Source organism: Cololabis saira, chromosome 7, assembly GCF_033807715.1.
Source record: "Cololabis saira isolate AMF1-May2022 chromosome 7, fColSai1.1, whole genome shotgun sequence".
NCBI classification, from domain to species: domain Eukaryota; kingdom Metazoa; phylum Chordata; class Actinopteri; order Beloniformes; family Belonidae; genus Cololabis; species Cololabis saira.
Window position 1 is genome coordinate 27,208,117 of NC_084593.1, and position 25,961 is coordinate 27,234,077.

Genomic DNA, 25,961 nt, shown 5'->3' on the forward strand with positions numbered 1-25,961 from the left:
CTGCAACACTTTGTATCAGGATGTCATTAATGACTCTAAGGGAAAAAGCAGACTGAAAATGATCAAGGATGCCATGTCTATCTCAGGTGACTGTAAGCTGCTTAACAACAACCTTTTCTAAGATTTTAGAAATAAATGGCAAGTTTGAGATGGGTCTATAGATGCTGAAAAGGGAAGGATCAAGCCCTGACTAAAGAGTGTATACTTTTGTGTTTGATATGACTACCAGTCTTTCACAAAACACAACCATGTCACTTTGTGTTGGTCTGCATAGGTTTTTCACATTTCCAAAGCAATGTTGCATCACAGTAAAAGTGTCCAGCTTTCCCATCTGTATACAGTGACATCATTACCAAAATTAACAATTTAGTCGGTAAAGTCCGAATTTTGTTTCTTGTTTTTCATGCTTTGCTATACAGACAAAATTTTCATCAAGTTACACAGTTCACTAGAGAAAGAAATAAGCTCACAAAATAATTTTCCATTACTGTCTCCATTCCTTGTATACCACAAAAACATTTTGTTTATATCTGTGACCTATGTGAATTCAAACAGCGGAAACAATGTTCTCAGAACTGGGATTTTGTTTGGCATGGTGTTTTTAGAGACACTCACCATTGTTCTGACCTCATCCCTCAGCATGTGGAGTCTTTGGTCCAGCCTCTGGGAATGCTGCATGCTGGGGACCTGGGAGGCAGAGGCTTCCTGATCTCTCTGTACCAGCAGGCCTCGTCCAGATCTCTCCAGCTCTCGGATCCTAGCGCAGGAGGGCAATAAAACAAACTCCCGTCAGATCATCTTGATATCTTCCAACAAATTTGGATCTCAGCAAATGTAAGTACTTCCACTGATTTGAAATTCAGTTGAAGAGGATGGTAGTTTCTCCTGCAAACAGTGTGCTCACATGCAAGTGTACAGTGCAGTCAGTTGTGTGTGTGTGTGTGTGTGTGTGTGTGTGTGTGTGTGTGTGTGTGTGTGTGTGTGTGTGTGTGTGTGTGTGTGTGTGTGTGTGTGTGTGTGATACCTGATATCACCTTGGCCAAAAGTGAGTATATAGTAGCAGGTGTGTGTATATGTGTGTGTCACTGGATCCCCTCACTAATGCTCTCACCGGTTCCTCAGGTGGCCGTCGGACTGGATGGCTGATTATGCTTTCTCCTCCAGGATCTTTACTCTGTTATACAGAACCCACAGGCCCGGGTCAGTGTCTGTAGAGTCTGTTACCATGGTAACCAAACTGCTTTTGTAACCCGTTGTGTCTGCTGAAGAGTTGGCATTCTCCACCGATCAGCCCGTATCCACTGAAACAAAAAAGAGCAAAGGGAAACCTGAAAACATTTTCCAATGACTGTACTGTCACACTGAACAAACAGATACAGAAATACAGAAAAAAAAGAATACACTTAAAATGAAGTCATCTATTATTCACCACGTCAACAGCTTGAAGGCAAGTTGTCGAACAGAGGTATCACTCAGGTTACCCAACCTCCTAATCCTCCTCCTCCAACCTTAACCACTCTGTATAAAGCATCCCTTCCAGAGTGTTTTCATGGCAGCTTTTAAATAAATCTTCACTCATTTCCATTTAACAATGCTGTTAATGTTAACATAAAAAAATGTAACCTATACTTTAAGTCTGGCAAAAAGACAGTTTAACTAATACATAATTATGGACAAAACCAAATTTTGTCTTGATTTACAACAAATTCCATTCCAGAAAACCAGATTATTGTATTTTGAAAGCTGTAATGTTAAATGACTAAATCTAAAAGGTAAAATTATAAACTGACCTGCCCTTTGAGTTTCCACTGATTGTAGTTTCGTGCACTCAGTGCAACAAGTTCAGCCTCTGGCCTGTGGACTCATTGCAGTGCGGTTTCCTTAGAAACACCACAGACATTCGACTTTGCCAGAATCCTCCACATCCAGTTGGCACTCATCCTGTTTACCCCCTCGTGCAGCCCTTTGCTTTCACTCTTCTCCCTCCAGCTTTTGATTTTTCCACTGGGCCTCCGTTCAGCTGAGGCTGCAGCTTTTGTCCTCTTTAGTAAAATCTTCGGATTAAGAGTTTTCCCTCAGTAAATCTGTGTTTGCTTCTCACATTGTAGCTTTACGTTCCATGTTCGAAGACCACTATAGTACATAGTAATTATAAATAAATCTCACTTTAATCTCAGGTATATAGGGTTATTTATTATATTTTCAAATATGTTTGCATTCCAGGTAAGTGTCATTTGCAAAAGTGCGTGATTATCAAAAAAGGCCATATGGTTTTGTGAACTGTCTACAAATGCATAAAAAAACAAGTTTTGTTTCATCCTCGTTTGTCTCCATAGCACCTTAACACCTAAGAAAACAAAAAGGTTCCTATATTATTGTCTTCATTTTGTTATCAATAAGTTATTATAAGCACTGTAATTGTGTTAAATACAACAAAAACAAGTTCTACCTGATTTGGGTCTGCAATCTTTTTCATTAAGGCCAAAGAATAAATGCTAAAGAGAAAAACAAAAAGAGGAACAAAAACTAAAGGAATACAAAGGGTTTCATTGGCAGGTGGCAAAGGAAAGAGAAGAAAATAAGTTGTTAAATTAGTACAACAGCACAAGAAATGAGCACAGCAGATGTAAACAATTATAAATTCTTTATACATTTGCTCATGCTGACATGAAAGAAAGAATCAAAGAAAATTTGAGTTTGTACCTTCTCTTCTATTTCCTTTATTTGTCTCTTTTGCAAGTCAATCCTGTCCTCCAGCTCTCTAATTCTCTGCAACAAAAAACACAAATGATGAGTTGTCAAAATATGTTATAAAACAGAGCAGTTTTTGTTTGATCAACAGTTTATAAAACCACTTTAGTCCTGTATTCCATTAATCTGCTGTCCTCCCATTATGCCCTCTGTCTCCATGACAGCCATTTGGAGGAGTATGCAACCATGGCAACAGAACAAACTTAACTGTTAACAAAGGATGGGACTTGGCGACTTTAAGACTAAGCTTTGTCTTTACTGAGTTATAAAAACTACACATTACTTCTACACAACGGGACAGAAATTATGTTTACAAATGTATTTTCGTCAAATGTTAAAATAATTTCAGATACACATATGTTTATCGTGGGTTTACGGGCTACTCTGTAGTTGAAGCTCTGTGAATAGTTTGCTTGGACATCATTTGACAGTTAGTATTGTGATTTATGATGTATTAAGAGTTTGTATTGCTCTGAGGTTAGATGTTACTGAGTTTAACAAGTTAGTCATGAAGTTGTGGTTGTTGATGTAGTCGATGAATAACAAGTGCACAGGCATGGTTGTAATACATCTAAGAGTACGGCTTGTGTGGAAACATACTGAAGGAGCAGGGGTACTCGGATAAAAGTGAATCACACACACACACACACACACACACACACACACACACACACACACACACACACACACACACACACACACACACACACACACACACACACACACACACACACACACAAAATGTCATCTGCCATTTCTCACCTTCTCATCACCCTCCTCCTCTACATTTGCACTTACAAACAGAGTTACAGGGAGCACACAAAGGGATACTGCATCTTTTTCATAGCACCAGATGTCTGGTGGGGGTCAGAAGCGTCGGGCAGTTACCAAGGGTCAAACTGAGGACGGGCAGGACTCAACAACCTGAACGGGTTTGTCTTGAGCCTTACCTGCTGGGCCTGCTGTAGGAGCTCCATGCGCTCCTGTAAGATCTGAGTGTCAAACTGCCGGCTCTGCCGGAGAATCTGACGCCGCAGCTTGTCCACAGCGAGCCTCAGCTCCTCCCTCTGCCTGTCTGTCAGCGACTCGGCCACCGCCTGGCATGCCGGCTGCTCCTGCTGCAGAGCGCTATACAGCGTGGCCTCCAGCTCCTCGATCCTCTGCACAGCCAGCCACATTTACACCCACACAGGTAGGACACACACGCGGGCATGCACATGCACATGCAGAAAGACACACACAGGCAGGCACAGGCACGCACACAGACAGATACACAAATGCACACAAACACACACTACTGTGACCGTGGCAAATATGGTGAACACTGTTTCACTTAATATTGGCTACTAGTTAGGCTTGAACTTTACATGGCAGCCGTTTTATCAGTTTTATCAGTGACAACACCGGGATGCTTCACCGTGTCATGGTGATGGAGCAAATACCATGTAAACGCCAAGATTTGTCCAAGACAATATCAAGTGAAACTTTAAAACACAGGCAAACATCTAAACTGACCAAATAAACTGGTTAGAATTGTATGGATATTACCCTAACTGTAAATTCTGCTCTCAGTTATGATATAACTTTCTGACGCTAATACATATAGAAATTAAAATCTTATCAAATCCATTTTCTTAAGAAATTCAACTTCAACTTCCCGAGGATCTGGTCATAAACACGCAGGCAAATATCCCTGCCAGCTCAGTGGCTCAGCTCACTGGCAATAACTTTGACTTGAATTGTAAAAGATGCAGTATCCCAACACAATGTGAGAAAAGATTACCCTGATGGAACATGTGCATTCATGATAATTAATGCCATCTGAAAGGTTTGTATGGCATGCTGGAATGACAATGTTGTGTCCCTGCATTCCTTAAATCATTTGTCATGAGCCATTATGCCTCTCACGCAGCCCTCAACTCATATGCAAGTTCAGCTATCTTTAATATGAAAAGTACTGCAGTTAGAACCACACTCTATAATAATGCTCCAAGCTTCATACCATGTAGGCCTGATCCAAGGCCTGCTTCCTGTAATCCAACTCCTCCTCAAGGAATCCCTTCTGCTTGCTGAACAGTTCCTACAAAAAGATGCAATAAAAGTGGAGTAAATTACAAAGGTTTTAAAGTCAAAATAGCAAGCCTAAAATCCAAAAAAGATTCTTTGTGTTCGTAACTCAAAAATCACACTTCATTTGTGGTGCTGGGATAATTTATCAGATAATTATTTTGAATGTGGTAACAGCTGAACAATCTCAAAGAAAGTTCTTCTGTACTCTTTTCTCACTTTGTCATTTTCCAGGTCAATCATTTTCTGCGTGAGGGCAGCCTCGGTACTATCAATCTGCTTCAACCACTGTGCAGGAACAGAGAGATGAGAGGATTGATTCAAACTTTCTCAAATTCATATTCATGAATTAGTTATAGTAGTAACAAGAACGTCTTTGTGCAATGTGCCAGAGGGCCTTTTGGTTACCTTTTCACAGAGTGAAATCACTGTCCCTGCCTGGATCACTGCCACCTGCTCCTCATTCCTGAGATTCTACAGGAAGAATCAAGTGCAGTCATCAGACATGGTTTGACTAAATACCGTATATATTAACTATATTAATCCAACAGTGTGAGCAAACCCACCCCATTATCACCCAGAATGTCCAGTTTCTTCATCAGCTCTGGGATGATTACATCCTGCACGAATGTGAAAAGCAGAACATCACCTTGGTATTATGTAAATGCTCCTTAAAGTAAGTAGTCATATTTTTATTGTGGTCTTTTTACCTTGACACCTTCCTGGTGACAGTAGCTCTGCAGGGCACAGCTACTGTTCTCAGCAAATGTAGACATGTGGAGACTGAAGGCAGGAGATCTGCGCTCCCTCTCCTACAGGAACACACATCATGTTAATACTGAACATATCCAGATAAATCTTACAGTAATGCACTCTGAAACACTAAAGGTGGAGACCTTCCTGTGCCCGCCACCTATAAGAGGGGCCATATGAGTCGGATGGGTACCAGCTGTGGACATGGGCATCAGCCTGCTGACCCCCAGTTACGGAAACTGGATCATGGGAATGTCACCTCTCTGGTGGGGAAGGAACCTCAGCTTGTGCGTAAGGTTGAGAGGTATGGACAGATACAGCAGGTTCACCTCAACATACAGCAAGCATGGGCAGTTCCCAGACTTGTAGTCCAAATCCTTGGAGTTCATGCTGGAAGACCCTTCTAGCGGGAACTCTGTTTTTCTGCTGGGAAACGTCAGTGCTTCTGTGCACACCCTGGTATGTGCATAAGGACACGTAAGGATCAGAAAATCCTTGGTTAAATTTCGATGATCATTTTTATAATTTTGCCATTTGATTTAAAGCCATGTGTTCAGGCCACTCTGGTAAAGAAAAGAGCTCAACTGGCAAGTTGGATCAGATGGTACAAACAGAACAGGTAACCTCCAACATATAGTAAGGGTTTGCTTGGTGCATCTGGCTGGTACAGGGGAGGAGGAGGACACTGAGTCTGAACGGGCTACAGTATGTTCCACGCTTCACTGTTGAGGGAGCCAACCAAAGCTGCAGCCACAAGGCTGTCGTCTCTCTCAAACTCGAGTGAGACAGGCTGTCAGGATTTAGAGGGGGGTCCTATCGAGAGATACCCACAGGTCAAGTGGGCTGCAGCCTTGGCAGTCCCTGAGGCAAAATCCCAGGTATGGGAGGAGCAGTGAGGCTGTAGAAAGCAACTTTCTATCGGCCCCAGGAATATTCTGGCTGCTGAGGCAGCGAAAGCAGTGTTCCCCCGACACTGTGAGTGAGGGTGGGTCACTGTTGAGGTCAATTTAAAGTATTCTTTACACTGTCTTTGGATAGTGGACGGCTCTTCCCAGGCTGTGGAACAATGGACCAGCTCTATGTCCTTGCTAGTCAGAGAGGGGGCATGGCAATTTGCCCAACCAGTCCACGTGTATTTTGTGGACTTGGAGAAGGTATTTAACTATGCCCCTATGGGTTTTTTGTTTTTTTGTTTTGTTAAGGTGCCCTGGGAGTATGGAGTACTGGGTGAGAGTTTGGTTTGCCGGTTGAAAGTCAGGTTCTTTCCCAGTGAGAGTTGACTCATCACGGCTGCACTTTGTCACCAATTCTGATCATAACTTTTTCTAGGCACAGCCAAGGAGCACAAGGGGGCCCAGTTTGGTGACATCAGGATTGCAATACTGCTTTTGGTAGATGGTGCAGTCCTGTTGGCATCATCAAGCTGTGATCTTCAGCTCTCGCTGGAGCGATCTGGTGTGAAGCAGCAAGGGATGAGAATCTGAGACCATAGCTCTTATTCAGAAAAGGGTGGAACGCCATCTACGAGTCTGGAATGAGATGCTCCTTCAAGTGGAGGAATTTAAATATCTCAGGTTTGTACCTGAGTGAGGGAAGAATGGTGCTGTAGATCAACATGCAGACCAAAGCAGCATCTGCAGTTCTGCAGACTGGTCTGTTGTGGGGAAGATGAGAGGAAAGGCAAAGCTTTACTGAGCCATTTATGTTCTGAGATTTGTTGAGTTTGGTTTGAGCATCTGCTTGGGATGCCTCATGGACGCCTAGCAAGGTGTTTCAGGTACGTCTGACCAGGAGGCCCTGTGGCCAACCCAGGAGACACCAGTGGGATTATATCTCTTAGTTTACTTGGGAATGGTTTGATATTCCCCCAGAGGAGCTAGAAGAGGTGGGAGTAAAGAGGGAGGTCTGGGCCTCTTTGTTTGGACTGTTGCCCACTTGAATCAATCGTGGATGAGCAAAAGTTGGCAGATGGATGGACGGATGGGGGTGGTGACTAGTGTAAGAGTTCAGATGATTGACAGTGAATGGAAATGTGTGCTCAAAATTAAATGGGAGTGAGTGAGGATGTACTTACATGAAACTGAAAATAGTGGTCAGGATCTGCCAAAACGAGGGAGATGAGAACCCAAATATTTCAAAAGGGACAAACAGGCAAGGACTCATGCTACCTAAGAATGTGAGCTGCCATTTTCCTACATAAAGATACAACTGGAACACAAAAAAACAACAACAAAAACAAACAAAGTGGGTATCAACTGATGTGGTGATGTAACTATATTTACTTCAATCTATTATGCTACTCCTTCAATTACATGCCTTATAATACTTTAATAATTATGTTCTTCAATTTTCCTTTGTATACTATCAAAAACACAACAAATCGTGGGAGATGCATGCAAAAAAATGACAGACAAAAATGAACAAAGTTTAAAAATGGATGGTGAACTTAAATATGTTTATTTAAAAATTATATTCATCTTCACACATTTGTTTATAAAAAAAAAAACATGTTTTATCCAGTTCAGTGAAGGGATATGCACACAGCTGCCATGCAAGACCAGCACAAACAGATGGAAATATTGAGGAACAGGGAGGAACTGTATGTGTGTATATGAAAAACACATGTCTGTTTAATGGTCGTCATTGTATATAGGTTTTGCGCCTGGAGCTGAGACTGTTGTTGTTGTTGCTTCCTGGCGACAGTTTGGTGTTGGTACAGTCCCTTACTTCCAACTCCAGCACCCTAAATTCCAGCAGCTCATTCTGGTCCCGAGCGTCCTGAACCTCGGCCTGCAGACGCAACTCCGCCTGTTGGAAAGCACACATCTACACACACAAACACCCCAGACATGTTACTTCATCGGTATGGTATCCAAAAGTTAAGATCTTTCACATCCAAGTTTATTGAGAGAGGAAGAGATTAATAGATGGATGTGTAAGAGCTTCTTAACTTCACTGTCCATTAACAGAGGCTTAATTACTGGTAGTGCATTATGGCCTGCACCAAAATAGTATGTCAGATATTAAAAAAGGGTTTAACTTAAGATTGGATTCTCAATTTAAATACAGTTTTGTCCATAGACACGATTAGTGCCACACCTTAAACTGGAATGAACGATTGCAAATTATCACAGACTTCTGCATATATATTCTTGCTTAGACACTTGCAGAATTTTAGCTACTATATCAGCCAGTGAAGTTTGAAAGTTTATTATTGTTTGGATTTAAAAAAAAAAAAAAAAAAACACTGAGCAAAAAGAGAGAAAAACTGGTTATCAAAATTAGCAAACTAAAAAGGCACAACTGTCGAATCATGATTAAAAGTGTACCACAAGTGAAGAAAATAGCTCTAGCTGGCACAGAATACGTGAGTGAGTGAATAAAGGCCATCCAATTTACCTTCTCGTGCAGTTCCTGGTTGGTTCTGATCAAGTATTGCTTCTCCTCCACCCACTTTGAATCCTGCCATAACAACCAAACACAACATCAGCAAGAAGTGATGATGGAAGCAGCCAGAGGGGAAGGATCCCCAGTGACAGGGTGTACTAAGCAATGCTGTCAACAAAGCAGCTTGCCAAGTCAAAATCACACCTCTCAAATAATTTTAAATGTCACATGCAAATATAACAGACAAAAACAAAAAAAAAAAAAACACAGAAAAAAGTAGTGCCAATAAGTGCAAGTTTATTGATCCATGCAAATAAAGACCATTACACTGACAGAGGCAAAAGAGTTGAACTCATGCACAAGTTCACAGTAACAAAAGGACCAGAAGGCAATCTGATATGAAACACAGAGAAAAGAGAATCAGAATAACAGTGCAGGATCAAGCAATGGTTGAACATGCAACATGCAAAGAAACAAACATGTTCCAACAAATTAAAGACGGACAGCTGATATGAAGTCAGTGTGATTTTCTCCTTTGTTTTCCCAGGGTAACTCATTATATAAATCTCATTATATAAATAATTTAGGCGCTTACTGTTTTCCTCTACTTAGTTTATCCAAGACAGCCAAAGCTTTTATTTTCTCTTATCAAATCCACTTAAAATTACATTAAATATCTCATTAGCTAAAATGACATCTTTACTCTTCATCTATTCAGATCTGACAAAAATCAACATGTTTCCTGTGATAAATAACAAAAGAAAAGAAAAACCACCAACCACCTCAGGACAGAAGGTGAAGCAAAGCATGCAGCCACGGGGCTGTGCGTTCACACATGCATGAAGTGACCTCATAGGATTTTGCGGAAGACTTGATCGGCATAGCGCCATCCCAGAAGCAGAACAGCCAGACAGACATGCAGGAGGGCCAACAAGAGCAGGAGCAGTGAGCTCCTTTCCCCTTCCCCTGTCTTTATTACCTGCCCCCTCTCAGCCAGGACCTTCTCCAGGTCACCAATCTTGGCCTGGGAGCTACTCAGCTCCATTTGCAGCTGCTCACGTGTCTGTGGGAGGAAACATTATATTACTTTATGTATATTTGTATAGCTCAAAGTATGTGGTTTGGGGAAATGAGGTGTATACAAACCCTGGCCTCCCTCTCAGCATCCAGAGAACCCCCAGCCTGCTCCTGCAAGAGGGCGTAGGCTCGCTGCAGAGCTTGATACTCTCTGGTCAGCTGACGGAAACGAAGCTCTGACTCTTCACGGGAAACACTCTGTGATTCAAGAGGGACAGAGTTACACTAACACACTTCACTTATGCTTTATCATAAGGCCATCTCTTTCTAATAATATTAGCTTTCTATGTAATTTTTCATCATTTAATTTGCAATTTATTCTGCAATTTTTCTGATGTAATAAGTGTCGAACATAAATGTTTCTTTTAATGTAGATAGAGGACTTTCCTACTTCTTCCAGATCTTCTTCAGGGGTGGCAGGTGTGCGGTCGGTCAGGTCAGTGTTAAAGGAGGTCAGCGAAGAGGTCTCAGAGTCTATTGACTCCTCATCAAATCCAAAATATGTCTCCACAACATGCTTCTGCAGAGAGGATTAGAACAGAAGGAAATATTTACACACATAGAAACATTTACCCTGTAAATCTAGAGCGCTGTGATGTACTACAGTTGTGGTTTATCCATCAACATTTTCTCAAAAAACTGTCAAAACCAGACACTTTCACATCCATCCATCTAATTTTATCCAAACCAGATCAAGACATTGCATATGTGTTTACTCCTTTCTTATCATTATCTTGTTCAAACCCCAGAGTCCTTACCATCATGTTTATAAGTCATCTCCTGGCAACCAGAGAAATATAGGCAGACTAGAGCACACAGGCAGATGAAGGAGGAGAAATAGAGGATGAGGAGGATGTACTCCTTCATGTTTGGAAAAAAAAACCCACCAAGATTTAACTTAAAGGGAATGTCCCCAAATCTAAAGATCGAGGTCTACAGTTGTAAATTTGCAGTTTGGAAACGCATAAAATAAAGCTTCTGGTAGGGAATCAAACTACTCTTATGAAGAAAAAAGAAAAAGCAAAAGACCGTCAGATGTGTTTTATCTCCCTCCTCGTGAATCCTGCATGTGCTTTATATTCCCAAGAAGACAGACAAATTTCCAAGTCCAGGTCCAAAAGTCAAGTCACTGTGCCAAACTGTTCCTGCTGTCCAAGCTAAAAACTGAGTCCAAGAGGAGAGCTGAGAGGAAATATGTCATGAAACTGCAAACTCCTCCCCCTAGCAACATCACAGACACTAAAGTGTCCCATGATATATAAGCCCAAACATGCCTACTCTAGCGTACACACATCACAGCAATTATTTTTTCCAGCACCGTCAGTTCACCTAATTAGACATCTTTATCCGTTTACTGCAATTATTCAGATAAAAAGAAACACAGATTTTTAAAAATGCAGACAATAAGTCAACAATGAAGCGAAATATGTGTTCAACAAGCTTGGGAATGGGAGGATACTCATGATGCTGCCGCTGTAGTTAATTGGGCTCAGGGGACAAATACACACAGTCTGCCAACTGAATGCAATACTAAAGTCTCTGTCAACCACAGATAGGGTAGTTGCTTAGTTGCCAACTACTGGCTCAGCTGATTTGTTGATTCATAGATACTTACTTTTGGCATCTTGGTGGGTTTCCTTTTAGTTTTCTTGCTCAGCACCAAACGATCACGCTCCTACAGACAGGAATACAGTCTTCAATTTTCCCAGAGCAAGACCACATTTGAGAAGTTTGCATGTTTCAGTGGGCACAGAATTAGACAGATCAGACATCAGTGTGTAATAGCTCATGTACTGTAGCAACATTTGATCAATTATTATTTGTCAATAGTCTTCAAATGTTAGAGTAGTAAAATGAATATAGGCAATAAACCTCCATACTGGGAATAAAGTAGCTTGTGATGAGTTAACTGGTTAAGAGAAAAATAGTATGTGAGAGGAACAACAGACATTTAATGTGAATTATTTTCTAAACCAAAGACTGAGAAGGCCAACAATACATTTCTCCATATTTCTGGAGAATTTCTCCAAAATAAGTGCCATCAGAATGAGTGAATAACCGGACCTGCATGAGCTCATCAATGATGCCACGTTGCTCAGCAACCTGCATTTTAAGGAACTCCAGCTCCTGCTCCTCGTGGGCATGGCTAAGGTCGGTCAGGGAGCTGGGCCGCTTCAGCTGGGGCTGAGTGGATTGCTGCTGAGAAGGTGGTCGAGAGGAGGAAGCCTTTTCCTTCTGTGCAAAGGACAAAAAACAAATATGTATTTAATGCTTTTCCTCAAATGGCCAGTAGAGGTCCTGTTTCCTATATGATAGAAGCCTTGAACAGACTCAAACAATACAAACACCAAAACCCTTTTTCAAATACCAACTAGAAATAAAATATTTAGTATGGCCTAATAGTATTTAAGCTTTGATTTTATATTTAGTTCATAACACTAAGACAAATTGCACATGACAGAGAGCAAGCAGGGTTCATCTCACCATTTCAGCATTCTCACGACTTAGGTTCTTGAGTTTTTCCTCCATGCGCTGTAATGTTTGCAGGAGGTCATCATTTTTCTTAGACAGACGCTTATTTTTCTCAAACATGGGCTTCATCTGGCTCTCTGCCTCGCGCACCCTTTTCAGCTGAATAGAGGAAGGAAACAGGGAGGGGAAAGACTGTAATCTTAAGTCTTGACCTTTGGTGACCCACAATCTCCAGTTTGTGCAGAAGAGGCAATGCCATGGCTTGATGTTTAAATACACATTTCACAGAGTTAACAATTATACAAAGTATGCATGTTGAGAGCCGGTGATGAATACACATATGCATGGCAGCATGAGTTTTCCTCACTAGTTCATTCCTTTCATCTGCCAGCAGTGCATTTCTGTCCTCCAATTTCCTAATGACTGAATGGAGCTCTGCAATCTTCAGCTGGAACCTCCTCATGTCACGCTCCTCCACCTCCTGTTGAGCAGGGGAAAGGGGGAAGGAGGAGGAAGACAAAAACTGAGAAAGGGAGTTCATGCAGGCAGGCAGGTAATGACATGGACAGGAAGAAATGGGATGAAAGATGAGTTTGCAGTTCCAAATATGAATGTTTATGAGCACAACAGTAAGCATTTGTTTTAATAATGAAGGGTGTTAATCTTTGTCTTAAGGTATAGAAATGGAATGTACAGATTAAGCGTCCCTTGATCTATAAAAAATATGAATCTTAAACATCTGGGATGTATCCATAACAGCTGCAAAAAAAATAAAAACAAGTAAATATAGTGACTGCTGATTTTCCAAAATTTCAGAGAATTGGAGGATCCCACTTTATCAATCCAACCTAGAGATATTCTTTTATTCACTGTATTATATAATAATACTTAAACTTCAAATAAATACAGTTCTGCTGTTTCCATTCTCTTTACGAAAACTGACAAAATAAAGTGTTTAAAAAATGAATCCTATAAAAACATAAACAAGACCTGCTTTCAAAATAAATATTGAAACATTAATTTATACCCAAGCGATGTGCGTTGTTCAGGCTTGCACGTGGTTGTACCTGGTTGTTGAGCAGGTCCGGGTTTTCTCCCATCCCAAGCACCACTTCTCGTTTGGGGCTGCCATGGTTGTGTCTCTCCGCCTCTCGTACCTGACCCAGCTGCTCATCCAGAGCTTCCTTCTGTAACTGAAGCTTCTGGGTGTAGCCGGCCTGCGCCCCCAGCTCCCTCTCCAGAGCGCCCACCACCCGGTCCTTTGCCTTCAACTCATCCATCTGGAAGAGGAGCGGGCAGGAAAAGGGTAAGCTGAGTCAATTAAATGAACCGGCTGTTTTCCATTCAACACAAGTTAAATATTACAAAACATGTTCAACATAAATGATAGTTTCCACTAATCTTTCCCTATGAATAATAAAATGGGGCGGAGATATTTCTGAGATCACGTTGCCAACAAATACATCACTAATTACAGGTATTTTCACAGTCAGGTTGTTCTACTCATTTTGAACATCAGTGTATGTGAATAACAGCTGTTCATCAAGTACATTATTTCTCTGTCAACATTACTTTTCACACTGTTGACCTTGCACTCCATGTCTAAAAAGAGGTTTGTTATTGTTGCCAAAGGCAGAACAGGCGACTGCTCGAAGTTAACATTTAAAACATTGTGCTGAAGCTGTGATTCATTTTAGAGGCTATATTATTGCTCTGAATACACAAAAGTCCCTCTGACATTGTTACCACTTTTACTTCCCTCCGTTTTTTGTCCTGCAACACCGGTATTTCCTGTGCTATCTGCTCTTCATTTGTCAACTACCCTCTATTCTTGAGGTTTCCTCACTCAAACATTCCTTTAATAACAATAGTTCCTGTTATTATGGCCTTGCTGTATGTACACAAAGGTTTAAAAGTTAACTGAAACAGGTAGACATGTTTTTATTCTTTGCAGATAAGCACTGTACAGTGAAGATAAACAGACACCACAGCAATTAACCTTTAACCTCCAGACAACAGGAATGAGATAAACCGTTGGAGGAAAACAGATGTCTGTGTGCGAGGACTGATATTCAAATGTGGTCAGGATAGACGTGAACTGTAAAATTAACAGCTGCTGAGTATGACAAGTTAACCTCCCACATGAGTCTGTATGTATTGGTTAAGTTATAGTGTAAGATTAGTCTTTATTTCTTAGAACATGTCCATATGTTGTGATTTCAGTGATGAGAGTTCATAGTAATGTGAACAACAGAGCACAATGAACTTTCTTTCTCAAGCAGCTTCTTAGCAATGTAAAACTACAGTCAAAATTAGTTTTTTATTATTTTAAGAAAGTCGGTAAACTTTTGGAATTGAATATGTTTAGTCTGTGGGTGTTTGCACTGACCAGACTTAAATGTGATGACAGTTGTTTTCAGGAACTCTCGGGCTAGATAAGTGACTTCAATTTCCCAGTTATATAGTTAATAAATTGTTAGTAAACATGCTATGATAGCTTCTTTTAACCAGAAATATGTCACATCATTGAGAAATATTAGTGTAGGGGTGTTGATATTAAGTTTCAAACTGGCACACCAAAGTAAATACAGTTTAAATAGATTGTGTTCAGCTGTTTGGGCCTTTAAGGGTGGAGTTTGCATGCTCTGAATATGTTTGGGGTCTTCTCTGACACAAAGACATGAACCTTTGCTTAACTGGTGAATTTAAACAGGGCATGGTTGTGTGAGAATAAATGGTTGTCTGGCTCTATTTCCGAGCTTTGTGACAGACTGATAGTCTGTCCAGTGTACCGGGCTTCTCACCACATAAAAGACAGTATGAGCTCCATCCCCATGCAGTCTTCTTAAAGTCAGTATAGCTGATACACAACTGTACACAACTTCTAAGGTTTACCATGGAGTCATTATTAAATACGCTGTAAACTATTTCCATTTATTAATCACTATCTTAACACTTGACACATGTAATAATGTCAGTTTTTGTGGTGTTTTCTAGCCAGTGTCTTCTGGTCTTACCAAACGGCGAATGTCTTTCTCACAGTCGCGTTTAATGCGATGCACCTCATCCTGGTGCTGTTGGTAAGCTGATCGGAGGTCAGCTGCTTTGGCTTTATCAGCTTGGAGGGCAGTTGCCAGCGCCTCCTCAGCCTGCTTCCTGCCAGTTTTCTGCTCTAGAATCTAAAACAGCAAACCCACACAAACATGACAATATTCATTTACAGGAAAAGAGCAGAGTCTGAGTTTCATCATTTTATTAGCAGGTCATGTCAATAATCTGCCCTGATGGTAAATGCTCTGTTTGTCTAGGGAGGTTACACTGAAACAATAGCTTGGCAACAGGCTTTTCCACCCTGTTTCCTGTTTTCCAGCAGCAAATTTACAAAGTTGTATACAGTCCCATATGAATCTAGACACACACATGCACACTCACATATGGTTTTTGGTTGGGTTTTTTCCGCTAGTGTTTTAATAATAGCAACCCACAGTTCTATCAGAAAACATCTGGTGCTCAACAATGTTTTCACAATCTATTGATCTTACAAGATACCCATTACAAATGACATTTCACAGCTGTTACAATACATGAAAAAGAAATGCAAAATAGGCGTTCTGTCAGCCATATGGAAGGTTCAACGTACCTCCTGTTGTAACTTCAGTCTTTCTCCATCAAAAGCTTTCCTAGCCTCCTCTCGAGCTTCTCCAAGAAGAGCATTTTTGAGTTTGTCAGCTGCTCCGTCTCTTAGTGCATTTACAAGACCCTGGAGCCTCTGCACCTCCGTGTCCTTGATCTTGATGGCCCTGGCCAACTCGGCTTCATGCTGCCGTGCCAGGGCCTCACGGGCAGTCGCTGTCTCACGCAGCTTTTCTTCATGGAGCTTAGCACGCAGGTCAGTTAGCGCTACGGCATGTTTGTGTTGCTCAAGCTCTCGGGCCTGCCGCTGCTCCTGGAGGCGCTCACGGAGCTTACAGACCTGTGAAAAGAACATGGAAGAAGAGAACATTGTTCGTGAGTAAGTATTAGTACATCGGTACTCATCAAAAGTACATCAAAAGTACATCCATCCATTTGACAGAATAATGTGCTGTGCAGTAATTATTCTTTGAACGCTTGTACTGTAAGTCCTGGCAGTTTATTCCCCACAGAAAGCAGCAGATTTAGTACATGTCACACAGATGTGTTTAAATCATATTCCAATCAGACAAAAAATTGAATTTAATCTGAGGAAATTAACTGTTTCTCATAGACGTGCAGAATTCATCCCTTTTTAAATGTAGTTTTCACCATCAAGCACTACATTTCATTGCTGTCACTGCGAATGATGAATGAGAATAGAGCAAAATTGTGTGTCCGTAAGAGCGTACGATTACAATCATCCTGCTTCATTTTCCTTCCACAGAACACTCCTTGCAGTGTCCCATGACTGCACAGTAAAAACACATTATTTATGTTTGTTGAAAACACTTTCCATAAGTGTGCAGAAACTTCACTCTGTTCTGGGTTAAAGGACCTTTCGGCAGCCAGAAGTCTTACCAGGAATGAGCCTACAAGCTTTGCAGCTTTCATTTGTAAACTTCTTGTCAGAAACATTCCAGTTGGATGGAGAACATTGGTACACACACATGTTCAGCTCTCTCAGAGCCTTTACTGATTTCAGGTAAACATTTTGGCTAAGTTACTTTATGACTTTAAGTGAATATAGATATTGGACATCTGTTAGCGTAGATATTAGTCCTATTACAACTATTAGTGGGGCATCCTGCAGATAGATTTAAGCCAGTCTGTTACCAGGGATCTTTTGAGGTTGGGTGAATGTGAATATTAAAACATCATAACCTGGGTATCAATACTTGATCGATGCGTTATGTCAGTTTTGTCAATATATAAACTGGCCTAGAAGCCTGAGATCTCCAAGAAAAAGCTCTTGATTGGGGACAATTTTATATTTATATATTCATATATTTATTCATTTCCATCCGTCTGTTGAAAAACTCCCAGCCGGCTGTCGCGCTTTTTTGTGTGGAATGGTTTCTAGCCAATCTAGCGTGAAGGTCCAATCAGGGAATGTTGCACCACAGCTTGTCCTGGCTCGCAGTTATGTTAAAGGAATTTAATTAAGAACAAACAAACTCCAGTGAAGTTAACGAGAATTACTGATAGAAGGAGGGTGCACCAACTTCTTTATGTAAATGAGGTATTTCCAGTTTCCTATTTTTAATGAAAATAAATTAACAAGCACTCCAAAAACCTTTTGATGCTTTCCTCACTGGAAGGAACTGTGCACAGACTGACGAGGGAGAAATGAACTGAATCCAACATTTTCTGTGAATAAAACTAAAGGGGTACTTACACCTAATAGAAAAGGAATAAATAAAAATGCTGATTGGTCTGATTGGTGTGTTATGCAATGATGAAAATGTAAAACAGATGTAAAACTTCTACAAAAGTGCTCTGTTGTGATGGTATTTTGTATTTAATGGGTCGTGTCCCTGTAATCAGGTATAATCGTATCTGGCAGAAGCCTTCAACCTCTTCTTCGTCTTCTTCTTCCCTCTCACCTTCCCACGTTCTTGCTGCAGCTCGATCTGAACATCCATGACTTTGCTTCGGAGTTCTTCGTTAGTGGCCTGTGCTGTATCAGCCATCACCTCGGATTTCTCCTGCTTCCTCCCCTTCTTAAAGGGTTGGGTCGACAGGGGTGTGGTTGATGACATTGCACTCCAGCTGCCCTATCAGGACAGACATAGAGTGCAGGGTGTGGTGAATTGGGGGAGACAGTCAGCTGCTGCTCCTCCTCCCTGCAAGGCTCTGCATCACCATCACGTCTACATCGTTGCCAGAGGTTGCTGAGACTTTCTGTTTGAGAGGGACAGACAAGCAGAAAACAAAGATGGAAACAGGGTGAGTCAGTGTTAGAAAACTGGGTTACACAAAACTACTCTGTAAAACACTCTGGGCCTAAACCACATGACGCACCACAGCCTGTGAAAAGAGACTATTTTAGGATGAACATTTACACTCTGCTCTGAGTCCATTCTCCTTATATACACAGGAGACATTTATCATTATCCTATTCCAGTCCCTGTGCTGCACTCAGTAGGTCCATAGAGCGTGAAAATGTGTCTGGCCACCATTGTTTTGTTCCCTTGTCAGTAGAAACTGTGAACCCTGCATCTTCGTCTGTAGACAATAAATCCTTCAGTTTGAAAGCTTTTGACAATCCTCTGTAGAGAACGTCTGCAATTTAATCCTGTTCAAAATACACTTATGATCTACTTCTTCACGTCTTAAGAATTTTAGTGGAAATTCCCTGAACACTGACAGCCTGATGGAGTCCCAGGGAAATATGTTTACTATTTTAAAATCCATTGCATCATTGAGACTTCCTCCCATTGCCTCTTTTTTGTTTATGCACTTGTGTTTTGCACAATGCATGTGTGTGTACATGCAGCATCACAGAAGACATATTACAAATTGATGCAGTTTAGTAAAATACACAGTATTGTTTGTTCTGCTTTTTTGATTTAAAATGAATATATTTCCCACAACATATAGATGTTGATTTTCACCATTGAAAGCAAAATTTCAATTAAAAATGGGTACTTTAATGGCAGTGCCACAACACAAGGAAACATGACTATTCTGTTTGATCACTCAAATTGAAAAAACAAAGCTCTAACATAAAATGTTAGATCAGTGACTTTCGCCTGGAGAGATAGTGAATCAACTAGTTCATTAAACCTTCTTTCATGTTTGGTGTGTTGAAAGCAATGACATAGCATTAAAATTCAGTATACCCTAATATGGACTCAAAACATCTGAGTAAAAGACATTTTAAATGTTTTTTATTCCCCTTGTCTTTGCCTGATTTGTCTCGCCTTATCCTTTTCTAAACATTTAGAGTACCACATACTGAGAGATTAACCACTGGTATTATTTTTCTGGCTAAGCGAATCATGATATCTCTTCAGTCTGAGAGACTAACAAGATTATGTTTGGTGTCTTTAGAAAGAAAAAAAATCTAAATATTTAGCTGTTATTTGCTTTGACTAAAACTGGTTACCAAGAGACACAGGAAATTAGAGAATGATTTAATTCAATGACTAGCAAACATCTCTGGCTGTTTTTACCAGCTGAAGGCAGAAGCGCCTATTACACATTTTGTTGTACAAGTGTTACTGCAATAACACACATGAAAGAGGACTCTTGTAATCTCTTCCAGGACTATATCGTAACCCAGTGACCTTCCATTTTTCCTGCCAACTGTTAAATAAATGATGAAACGATGAAAGAGCTAAAGCTTTCAGACCACAGACACTTGCATCTTTTTCTACACACACATTTTTACAACATATACAGATGGCAGAAAGTGTTACCAAGGCAACCCTTGCTCGCAAAAACTCATCTTCTCAAAGCAAAGGACGCTGGGAAAGAAAAATCTAACCGTAGAAACGAAATGCTCCGTTAATGAATTGTATCAATAATGTACATCTGAATAATTCAAAAACAAGCACACACCGTTTTATGAACTTGCCCCATCTCAATGCTGAGGTTGGCTGAGAAATGTACTCTTACTGGTGAGCAAGGAAGCTCTTTGTGCAGTGCAGTGTGGGAACCAGTGAAAATACGGAAAAGATGGAGAATCAAGATCATGAGAGAGGCAGTACTGAAGTCAAAAAATAATGCAGATCTCTACTAGCGCCAACAATCTCCTCCTCTTTCCTCTTACATTCCCAAAGCTCTCTTCGTCTCTCCACCCCCACTTGCCGGAGATGTTACTAATCTATCGCTCATTTGCGGAGACAGAAGAGAGAGGCAGAGAGAGAAATCATTCATACACTGAGAGGACGGACACAAACACACATTCTCTGAGCCTTAAACTCAACAACCAGGGACAGACACAGCTGGCACATATTCACAAAGGCACCAGAAACCCTCATCGCTCATTCACAATATGAACAAACATGTCTTCATTTACAGTAGCTCAGACTTGACTTGCAAGCATGTGCAAGTGAATTGTATGATTTTGTGTACACTTTCAGCCATGATGCCATTTTTAGCATGTTTTTGCTTGTCTGTCATTACCAGAGACCAGGTGTACTCCGACTGAAATGGCTGAAAGGCATGACGTCTGGTTTTGTAGATGTTTTCATCTGTGTGTAAGGAGTAGTGGATGCTTATCTTTACAACATCCATGCTACTATGCTCTTCTGGTCGGATGGATGTTGGCCAATCATTTTTATTTGTATGAGGTTCCACCAGCTAAACAAATGCAGATTTTCTGGAAATAAACTGTTGGTGCTGCTACACAAATCCCTCAGTGGTGTAAATGGGTTTGAGAAAATAAGAAAAATAAATAAATAACATCAGCAGTTCCAACAATATTATCACAGAGCCACGTGTTTCCAAGATGGCAGCCAGGTGCTAAATCTCAAGGTTTGCAGTTCATTGAAAACCAGGAATGTTATATGGGAGACTGGAAACTTTTATAGGGGTACTGTGGAGCTAACAAGCGCCTTTAATGCTTCAAGAACCAACAAAAGTCAGTACAGGTTACCGACTTCAAACCACCTCATGTGCTTCAAGTACAGTCATGCTTATATTGTACTGGAGAGTGGAAGTAAACCTGACAGCAGACAAAACGTGCAGTTCATGTTTTATCTTCACTTGTCACCCATAAATAGCTGACAAAATCCCACGTTCCAAACTGAACAACAATCACTATGACTCATGAAATCAATCAAGTCCTTTGTTTGCAGGTTGTATAAATGGAATCATAGATTTTTTTTAAAAGATTTTAAAGATTTTTTAAAAAGCCCCTTCAAGAACTGGTTAAATTCATTTAATATAGCACTGGGATCCTACGCTTATTGCAACACCAAGAAAGAAGTAATGATGAAATTCTGCAGCTTCTGAGTGTCAGAATGATGAAAACCACTGCTTGAGAAACAGACTCTGACCTTGAGATCACTCAAGAGTCAGCACTATAAAATGATCGATTGACATCAATACAAGTAGGACACAAATACAAATAAGAAAAGTTTAGGTAAGACATAATCAAAGCTTCAGCTTGTAACTGGCCAATTCAAATGAAATCATGATCCAAAAATCCGGATGAATAAGCTATGACAGACACAAATGAAATCCCTACTTGCTCCGTGTTAAAGCAGCACTGAGATGTGGGAGTTCAACCCTTAATTTTGAAGACATGAGTTCAAATACTAGATGTTTTAAAGTTAATTTCTTAGCAGTAACATTTTGTAATGTAGAGAAAGATCTCTGATATTTTTAAAACAAGTAAAGTAACATGCTTCAACAGCTGGAAACTGTTTATCCTTTAAAGCCTTTAGTCCTTGCAAGAAAAAACAAGTCTGTCTGCCGACCATCACACAGATAACTCTGTTTTTCTGCAAGTTTGCAGCACAGTACTGTAACACAGTCCCAACAGTCTCATCAAACTGTCTGCTTGTTTCCTCTCTCTAATTTTTTCCCCAAACTGCAATCAACAATTCAATACAAGGTTACTTGCAAACTCTTCCACTCTTCCATTCTCTGCCCACATCTCATTTTAATAAACTCACTGCCTATTTAGCAGGTCAGTGACGAGTCTCTCCTCACTACACTTTATGTTTCAGTGGACTAGTGGTACACAAATGCATAAGCACTACAGTGGCAGCGGTGGATGTATGGAATAAATTAGATAGGGATTTGAAATTATGTAGAACCTTAACCTTATTTAAAAAAACATTGAAAAGAAGGATGATTTCTTTATATCAAATTAATGAGTGGTGATGCTTGCTATGTTGAGTTGGGTATTTATTTAATTAGTGATTTGATTAGAGTTTTTAAGGATGAAGGTAACATGTAGAATGCACCTTTATTTTTATCTTTTTTTATTTCTTGAGGAAATTTTGTTATCCTCATGGAGGCAATTTGTTTTACTGTCAGTCTTTTCTCTTACTTCTTGCTTTCATTTCATTACTTTGATTAATCTTTTTGAGGGTAGGCAAATAATAAGCTTTGCTTCAGCCTACACCTTTTTCGGTCTAGATGGTATTTGTATGTTGGAGATTTTTGGTAATGTTTTCTTTGAACAGTGTATTAGTTTTCTTGTTGTCATTTTTATTCTTTTTTTTAGTGATGTCATGACCGAAATAAACTAAACTAAACTAAAACTAAACTAAAACTAAAACTTTGCAAGGTCAGATTCAAAAGCACATACATTTTGTTAAGTATAAAACAAGATAGTTGCTCCTCCTTCAGTGTCCCTATAAATGTTTGTGACAGTGTAAGTTTGCATGATTAGTTTGGAGGTTTTCAAAGCAGCTGTCCAAAAATAAATAAATACTGGAGACCTGTGTCAGTTCTGGTATTTTTAAAGAGAGCAGCTTTTCGAAAATACCAGAAGAGTCCAAAGAAAATGGTACTCTTTCCCGATGCAGTTTCTTGTCTTTGGGGAATATACCAAGACAAACTCAATCTGGTTTGGTGTCATTAAATCAATAAACAGAATATATCAAGCTTCTCATTCTGTCTCTTTCTCACAGCAATCTCTCAAATACCTCTTAAACTGTAAACCACAAGCAGTTAGGATTGGCTGCTAGTATTTTCTGCGTGGAACATACAGGTTGTCTGGCATCACCTTTCCGGGATTGCAAGCAGTGCTCTGTATACTCTAAGAAAGAAATCTCCAGCAATACATTATTTGGTGTCTTTAAACCCATCTTAGAAACTTTAACTATTCATCAGTACACCACAGGGCCCAATAAATGGCTCAAAGATTCCTCACTTCTCTGGTTAAAAGGTAAATAATGGAATACACGTGTATATCTGCATGTTTCCATACTCTTGTTGATTGCACACTTGTAGTAATGTTAAGGCTCCCATGTAGACACGCCTTATTATTGCATTCACATCAGCAGAGTATCAGGACAGAACTGGCCACAGTGCAGACCCTTAACACAATCAGCAGTCTAGAGACTTAAAGACACCCTAAGGATGGCTTTTTGAGGCTGGCTAATGTAGCCAAGAGCAACACTAGTGAAGCATGTGACCTAAAAACTACTATGCTAACAGAGTGACTACAAGTAACTGACCCCAATAACTAGTCAACCCAAACAGATGAGCAAGAAGTATCTCTCTAGATTTCAGTCTTTCACACTTGCAATGTAAAGTTAGTTTTATGGTTCAGGCTCCTATTTTGTATTGTTATAGTAATTTTTGCCATTCAAAGCTGGAGTGTGTTTATGTGCATGTAGCTTTAGCATGCATGGGTGCATCTGAGCAATAATCTCCACAACCTTTCAGAAAGAGAGGACAGTGCATTGATAATAAACTACGCAGTATAGCCATGCAACAGTTATTACAAAGGTGTAGTAGGGGGCCAAATGGTCATATGGGGTAAAGTTCACTGGATTATTCTGATGCAGCCCGTTCCTCAGAACATGGAGCTGAGGATAGCAGGAATATGGAGGAGGAGGTAGGATTATGAATGAATAAGTCATGCAAATTATGTTTGACAATGCAGACAGGAGAAAGGCAGGATGAGAAGAAAACAGGGCAGAACCTGCAGCATTATAGGTCACAGAGCAGACAGGTTTTCAAGCTGACATGAAATATTAAATAATCATAAATAAACTGTGATCCCTCATGTGTGTTACTTCTTCTTGTTTTTTTAATCAAAGCTCTGGCTGACCTAGGCTCAGTTAACAGTTAGCACACACCATCATCACCACAGCATGCAGCCCAGCCTTTGATCAAACTGAAGTGTGCAACACATGTTGGCTGTCCGCCGGGGCAGGTTTACAAGCCTCCGGATCCTCCTGATACAACAGTAAAGCTGTTATGTCAGTGTCCCTGCACAAACACAGTGGACAGACGGACACACATCGTGCACGGAGAGGCTGCTAAAGCAATACACGCCGGCGGATACTGCAATGGCTTCATGCAATGTGGCCAGCCCTCTAATGGGTTGTCAAATAGCTGATTAAATGGTAGGGGGGGGGCTAGAGAGAGAGAGCAGCCTGTTTGTCCGGCTTGCCAACCACACCCCGCGTTGACATGTGAGGCTGCTGCTGCAGCATCCTCCAGCAACAGTCTCTATCTTAGAGTTGACGTTTGGATGCAAGGCACTGACATAAGGTTGATTTATGGTGCTGCGTTACAACGACGCAGAGCCTACGCCGTAGGGTACGCGGCGACGCGGACCGTACTCTGCGTCGATTTAACGCAGAACCATAAATCAGGCTATACGGTATCGACTCACACGGAGCAGCTCATATGCTGCGTTCCATTTGTCCTCGGAAGTCGGAATTTCCCAGTTCCCAGTCGGAATTTTCAACTGGAACGCCCCTCGAAGTGGGATTTCCTACTGGGAAAGTGGGAGAAGCTTCACCACCCCCGAGTTACCATTCCAAGAAGGCTGCCCTTCCCAGTTCCCAGTTCCGATTTCCGAGGTAAATGGAACGAGGCAATATTCCAGCATCGCTCTGTCTTGCACCGGACAGGAGGATAAAGGGAGGAAGCCTCGTTAATAAGCTGTCGTCGGGCTTCATGCTTCGCCTCTAGCTGGCTGGCAGAGTCGGCCAGAGATGTCTCAGAGATTCAGCATGAAATCACATGATTTAAATAATTCAGCGGGTCCACAAGAGGCTCGGGTAGCAGCGATGATCAAGCCCATTATTACCGCACCGATGATGAAACCCGGACATCGGATGTGTTTCAAAATAGCTAACAGCGTGTGTCAGTAAAAAAAAAAAAAAAGAAAATTAAGTCTGCATAAGTTGCCCAAGCACACACACACAGAGAGAGGTATAACTCACCTGAAAAAGGAGGTCCTCGCCCGGTTATCACTAGTGTCTCCCAGGCGGTGGCCGTGTCTGCTTCACATCCAGGAAGGGAGGCTGCGCTCCGGGGAGGAGAGCGGGTTTAATTCACTTCAGGGGCTTTTCAAGACGAATGTCTACAACTTTTTTCTTAAAAAATATTATTATTTTCACTTTCAGTCCCGTCACACGTCTTCCCAGAGTTCCCACGCCGGCGGGAGCAGCAGTGTCCCCGGCTCTAACATGCTCCTCCAGCTGAAGCAGCAACAGCAGCAGCTCCACTACTTCTCCTCCCCTGTTCACGCCCACACACACACACACGTCTTCCGCTCCTATGCATTTCACCCACAGTTGTGAAATAAATAAATAAAAGGCTTTATGGCCGTGTCGACGTGAGCGTGAGAATAAAAAAAAAAAAGAGGAAGAAAAAAAGCCGGGAGGGCGTTGCCAGCTACGGCGTGATAGAAGCGCGACACCTGACTGCGTGTTCAAGGATGACACCGCGCCGGCGGGAGCGTGGACACGCAGCCGGTGCGGGAGAGTAGATGTGCGTCACCACGCGTGGGGAAACCGACCCATAAAGACAACTAGAGATATTGTGTTCTTAGTCTCGTTTTTGTCATTATACCT

General features: G+C 41.1%; 1 protein-coding gene across 1 annotated transcript; it reads right to left on the minus strand.

Annotated features, from left to right (window-relative positions):
- Window positions 1–1,128: 1,128 nt before the first annotated feature.
- jakmip1 (janus kinase and microtubule interacting protein 1) lies at window positions 1,129–25,660 on the minus strand. The gene is made up of 24 exons (XM_061725386.1): window positions 25,329–25,660; window positions 18,066–18,363; window positions 16,148–16,480; window positions 15,525–15,686; window positions 13,575–13,787; window positions 12,875–12,988; window positions 12,520–12,666; window positions 12,100–12,270; window positions 11,651–11,710; window positions 10,427–10,555; window positions 10,105–10,233; window positions 9,938–10,021; window positions 8,971–9,033; window positions 8,299–8,397; window positions 5,529–5,630; window positions 5,385–5,438; window positions 5,227–5,292; window positions 5,038–5,106; window positions 4,754–4,831; window positions 3,702–3,911; window positions 2,704–2,769; window positions 2,450–2,526; window positions 1,791–2,347; window positions 1,129–1,301 (listed from the first exon to the last, which is right to left on the minus strand). The coding sequence occupies exons 2-22, from the start codon at window positions 18,219–18,221 to the stop codon at window positions 2,476–2,478; spliced, it is 2,556 nt and encodes an 851-aa protein (XP_061581370.1). The 5' UTR covers window positions 18,222–18,363; window positions 25,329–25,660; the 3' UTR covers window positions 1,129–1,301; window positions 1,791–2,347; window positions 2,450–2,475.
- Between the last annotated feature and the right edge of the window lie 301 nt (window positions 25,661–25,961).

What these genes read in the sequence shown, in the direction of transcription:
- jakmip1 (XM_061725386.1), bottom strand. Translation starts at nt 18,221, where the DNA reads ATGTCATCAACCACACCCCTGTCGACCCAACCCTTTAAGAAGGGGAGG. An exon ending in TGCAGCAAGAACGTGGGAAG is followed by an intron (nt 16,481 to 18,065) that starts GTGAGAGGGAAG and finishes TTCTTTTCACAG; the next exon opens with GTCTGTAAGCTCCGTGAGCG. An exon ending in TCCTGGCTGAGAGGGGGCAG is followed by an intron (nt 9,034 to 9,937) that starts GTAATAAAGACA and finishes TTGTTATGGCAG; the next exon opens with GATTCAAAGTGGGTGGAGGA.